This window comes from Phyllostomus discolor, chromosome 9, assembly GCF_004126475.2.
Source record: "Phyllostomus discolor isolate MPI-MPIP mPhyDis1 chromosome 9, mPhyDis1.pri.v3, whole genome shotgun sequence".
Classification (NCBI taxonomy): Eukaryota; Metazoa; Chordata; class Mammalia; order Chiroptera; family Phyllostomidae; genus Phyllostomus; species Phyllostomus discolor.
The window spans coordinates 10,220,028-10,225,393 of NC_040911.2; the positions used below are offsets into that span (position 1 = coordinate 10,220,028).

The window sequence follows — 5,366 nt, forward strand, 5'->3', positions numbered from 1 at the left end:
TTCAAGTAGTTATAAAACACGTCTTTCAAAAATAACAAAAACTTTGTCTCATGACCTAAAACTGTAACTACTAGAAATTTTTAAGCTTAACGAAAAATATTTTAATTATAAATAGGTAAAATAAATAAGATTATTCTTGTTGAAATGCAATCGTGTTGTAATATATATTTGGGGACTTTCTTTTTAAAAAATGAAATGACTGAAACCCTTCTCTGAATCTACATTTTACTTTAATGCAACTTTTATATATACTGCTTACGCAGAATGAAAATCTCATGTATATATATGGGATCTAGCTATTCCTCTTTTTTAAAAAAAGTATATCATATACACCTGAAACTAATACAAAATAAAACTGAATGTAAACTGTAAGTAAACATAAACATCTTTTTAAGTGTACCCAATTATGAAGACGTGCTTAATTTCTCTTAAAAAGTTTTTATACAGTACACATTGATGAGTATGAAAAACAGCATTTTACAGATTCTAGAAACTTCTTCAGAAACATTTTCTTAGTTACTTTTGAAGATTTGTTTTACTAAGTTAATTATAGCAGTAAAAAGTCCAATTCACTTTTTTAAATTCGCCATGGTTATCCAAAATCCCCATGCTTTTTATCTTTTCATATTGAACCTGTGAGAATTTTACTGGCATCAAGTAACACTCACTTTGGTCAAATTTTTTCAAATTACACACTTTCCTATTCAACCCAAAAGGAAAACACTTCATGAGAGGTTATTTGAACAGAAGCAATACATTTTAAGTCAAAAGAAACAAATTACGTAATTATTTTACATGTTGTAGTGACCTATCACATTAACATTCGCTGTGACAGTCAGTGTTCCCCCACGAAATGTTTACTGTGAACAAGATAATATGTATCAGCCCAATAGTATATATACATCGTCCTGGAGCTGTCACCCTAAGTAGACAAACACCCAACATGCTCCATTTCTTGGCCCCCACCCACACGCCAGTCATTTATGAACTCCTCTTACACTAGGCTGGACATCAACCTTCCCAAAAGTACCAGAACAATTCTCTAAGCAGAAACAAAATCTATAAACAATTCATTCCATATTGTCGATGCTCCTCCATCCTTGCTTTAAAATAAACGAAGCAGTTTTTTATAATGGTCGGACATCCCCAAAGCATGACTTCTGAGACGAATTCCGTCTTCATTTAACAAGGGCATCGGAAAGCAACTGAGAGCTCCTTCGCATTCTTCTCTACAACAAGGCAATCCCTCCTGCGACAGAGGAAATGTGGCGAATCCTGTTTGAAAGAAGTCTCCCCGCTAGGAGGCTTCCGAAGCAGTCAGGTTCCTAGGTGGAAGAGCTTGGATATCAGATTCAGAAGTTTCTGCCGGAAATTCAGTTTATCTCCAATTCTCCTTAACTGAAGGGCACACTCAACTTCGGCCTCTGGAAAAGAAAAACAAAACATCGAAATTAAAGTGACAGCATTCCAAACTGTGACCAGCAAGAGTGGCAAGTTGATTATCCCATGAAGCAATTCCCTTATTAGCTTATGTACACCTGTTTTCTGAACGTGAGATGGAACACACACAACATAGACAAACCTGTTGTGACTCATAAACAACAACAAAAGTTGAACAAAGAGCCCTGGCCAGTGTGGCTCAATGTACTGAATACCCGTCTGTGAACCCAAGGGTTGCTGGTTCGATTCCCAGCCAGGGCACAGGCCTGGGTTGTGGGCCAGGTCTCCGGGTGGGGGGCATATGAGAGGCAACCGACTGTTTCTCTAACACATCGATGTTTCTCTCCCTTTTTCTCCCTCCCTTCCCCTTTCTAAAAATAAATAATATATATATTTTTAAAAAGTTGAACGACAATATGACATTTACTTTGAAATCTTATTTTTAAAACAGCATCTTGGATGAGGCAAATACAAACATTTAAAATGTCCAGCACCACAGTTAGTGAGACATGGTTGGCTTCAGATGACATCATCCTTTTTCTCTCTCACTTAAGTTTGGTGGGAGGAACGGAAGTCAAGGCTGAGCTCTCTTCCACTGTTTTGAAGTTGGGTTTGCTTTGTGTGGCAATAATTCACAGCTCAGACTATGCACTCATTAATAGGCAGATCTAACTGTGTTCTTTTCTTGTATTCAACACTCTGAAATTTTCTCAGAAAAGACTCAGACTTGTATTCCAAAAGTAAGTCCACATTCCCTAAAAGAAGTTAAAAGTTTACATTTTCCTCTAAGCCGAATTCTCCCAACAAACCCAGCCTCTACCAATCCATTGCCTGTAGGGAGAAGTAATGGTTGACTCACCTGTTTACTACTTTTTAGAATAGGGATATTGTAATTAACTGAATGCTAATTTAAGAAACATAATCATCTAATTTTCAAATAAATCTTTTCAGTAAGGGAAATTAACCTCAAATCTATACCGACAATAATTTCAGTTTTCTTGGAGACTTCAAAGAGCAAGTCAGGGTCTTTTGGTCCACTTGAAAAAGATCACAGTTATGAATATTAAAAGTCATTATGACTAAAAATTGAAATCAGGTTTGTTTATAAACAGATCCTGCAGAGACCCAATTTAGGCTCAAAATAACTAAAAACTGTAAATGCATAATAAAGTGGACTACTGTCTCTACAAGAGCCAGGTAAAATTTTCATAATACCTAACAAGAGACCTAATAAATATAAGATGCCTTTCACTACAGGCTACAGAGTTAAACATTTTGACAACGACCTAGTTTTCAGTGAGTGGCATGTATTAACATACCACCCTAAAAAATTTGTGATTTTGTATACAACTTTGGAAGCCTTGAATTATAAGAAAAGTTACTCCTTTCACAAAAAAGAAAGGCAGAAAACAGCTCCTAGGTGTTTCCTGAATCTCTCTGTTACAGTCACCCATCTATACATGGATTAATAAAGAAATCTGTAATCATGGATGTTAAGTACACCTTACTGTATACATACAAATATTATACTTCACAATATATACATGTATCAAACCATTGTGTTGTACGCCTGGAATTAATACAATGCTTTATGTCCCTTATATCTCAACTTCCATAAAGTATTAGCTAAACAAGTTTAAGTGGAACCTTCCTTCTTGTTGGGAAGTTGGCTGGGGGAAGGTTATGCACAAGCTTAGACCGTTTCAAAACAGGTCAGAGCTATGGGGCATCACAGAGGCGGCCCAGGTCCTTTCCCTCCCAAGCAAGGGCCAGGGAGGGCAGCCCACTTAGCCATGTCCATCCGCACCGCCAGCGCGCCGCTTCCTCTGCACCCGGTATGCGCCCTATAAAATGAAAGTATGTTTCGGGGCGGGGGGGAGGGGGGCGGCTACTACTTGCTGATGTAATAGCAACATGACCGCACATATTTTTAAATCCCAAGCCTTGCTGCCTTCTTTGCTACCGCCCCTGAGCCTTGTTTCATAAGAGTTATAAAGAGGGCCAGGTATGGCCCAGCAGGTTGGGTGTCCTCCCGCAAACCGAAAGGCCCCTGGTTGGATTTCCTGAAAGGCTGCGGATTCAATGTTCTAAAAGGTGGCTAGTTCGGGGTGGGTGGAAGGAAACCAGTGATGTTTCTCTCCCTGTTTCTCTCCTTCCCTTCCCCTCTCTAAAGTAAAAAGAAAAAAAAAAGAAAAAAATTAATTTATAAAGAGGGCTGGGGGTAGGGGCTGACCTCAAAAGTCATTTGATAGAGCTATTGGGGGAGGGGGTTGGATGGATTTAAAAAATTGGGAACCAATTCTGTTTCTCTTATCCCCTCTCCGCAACTAATTAAAATATCACATAGTATAACTTAAAAAAGAAGCAAGACTCTCTGGGCCCCTGAACGCAACGGCCCCCGCGAGGCCCCCACCACCCTCCACTGGTCCTTTGCGGAGGGCTGTTGTGACGGTAGAAAGCGTTATCTCGGCTTTTGTTCGCGTTGGGGGTGGAGGGAGTGACAGCGCCCGGGCACGGCCCTCCAAGTCCAGGACTGCGGAGAAAGAGGACTGTCTTGGGGGGCGCTGGGAGGCCAGGAGGCTCCAAAAGCTTCTCGCGTCCCCACCTGCCTTGGGGAGGACTTTCTCCTCGTGGCTGACGCCCGCACTTGCCATTTTTCTCCCCGTGACCCCCGGGCAGGGCAAGTGGGGCTGGAAGGCAGGCGAAGGAGAAGAGGCGTTCTGCATCCGCTAAACCACAGCTGCATCCCAGCCCCACACCGGGATCCCTACCTACCTCGCCGTGTCCACGGTCTTGGGTAAAACCCCTTTAGAACTTCCAGAGGGCGCCCCGAAAGCACGTGCAAGGTCGCAGACCTGGCTGGACCCCGAGGCTCCGAATAGACCGGCTGACCCCGCCCCGACCGAGACCGCCACCCCGGTCCCAGTTCCCGCCCCGGCCAGGATCTCCGCGGGCCCCCTCCGGTCCCTACCTGCCGGGGCCCGCGTAGGGCTCGGCTGCGCGTTCTTACGCGCTTTCTTTCCAGGCATCTCTGGCGGGAACTCGGCTGCAGAACCCCGGAAAACTCAGTCCCCCAACCTTGAGTCTGCAGGAGGCGAGCTGGGAGCGGGGCGGTCAGGCGGGATCGGGATGGAGAAAAGACTCCGTGCGCACCCTAGAACCTCTCAGGTCCCGAAATGGCTAGGGACTCGAAAGCCCGAGCTTTTATCTCCCGGGTGACGAACCGAAACTTGACTCCGAGCCCGCCCCTCTCTCCGCCCCCCGGGCTGCCGCGGTCAGGAGAGCGCGCGCAGGAGGGCTGGGCGGGTCGGGGAACCCCGGCGCTGCTTTCCGAGACCTGCCGCGGCACGTTCCCGAACGGCGGCGCTCAGCGCTCGCGGGGCGAGACCCGGCTCAGCCCCGAAATTACTTCCTTAACTAACCGGGCTGGGGGAGCACGGGGTTGGGACCGAGAATGAGTCCGGGAGTCGCGCCAGGAGATTGGGGGCGCGGGGGGGGGGGGGGGGGGGGGGGGGATGGGATTTTCATCCTTATCATAAAAGCACAATTAGAGACTTCTGTAAACAAACCCCAGAAAGAGCTCGGAAAAAAGAGAGTTTTCACACTCACGAGTGTAGATAGTCTCGGGGAAGTGAAATGAGAACTTGAATAACAAGAGGAATGATGCCAGAGGCCGTGCTCGTAAATAAAGTACCGACTGAAACTGTTGGGAAGTTAACTACAATTGGAAACCCAGGAGCAAGCAAGCACACACCGCTTTGATTTCGCCGGGGGTGCGCGTCTGTTGTTGTTTTGTTGTTTGGACGGAGGAGAGGGAGGGGCTAGTTCTGGGCCCCTGGGGGCGGGACTGTGATTTAAAAAGTAGAGCATATTCCCTCTGGATGTTGCTCCTTCTGGATGCTGAGTAACATTAAAAAGAATACAGG

General features: G+C 45.0%; 1 protein-coding gene across 1 annotated transcript; it reads right to left on the minus strand.

Moving 5' to 3' along the window:
• Positions 1-428: 428 nt before the first annotated feature.
• PMAIP1 (phorbol-12-myristate-13-acetate-induced protein 1) lies at positions 429-4,632 on the minus strand. Its single transcript, XM_028525010.2, has 2 exons — positions 4,412-4,632; positions 429-1,424 (listed from the first exon to the last, which is right to left on the minus strand). The coding sequence occupies exons 1-2, from the start codon at positions 4,467-4,469 to the stop codon at positions 1,318-1,320; spliced, it is 165 nt and encodes a 54-aa protein (XP_028380811.1). The 5' UTR covers positions 4,470-4,632; the 3' UTR covers positions 429-1,317.
• Positions 4,633-5,366: the final 734 nt, after the last annotated feature.

Coding starts and splice junctions, on each gene's coding strand:
- PMAIP1 (XM_028525010.2), bottom strand. CDS start 4,469: ATGCCTGGAAAGAAAGCGCGTAAGAACGCGCAGCCGAGCCCTACGCGG. Junction 1,425..4,411: donor CCCTACGCGGGCCCCGGCAG/GTAGGGACCGGA, acceptor TTTCTTTTCCAG/AGGCCGAAGTTGAGTGTGCC.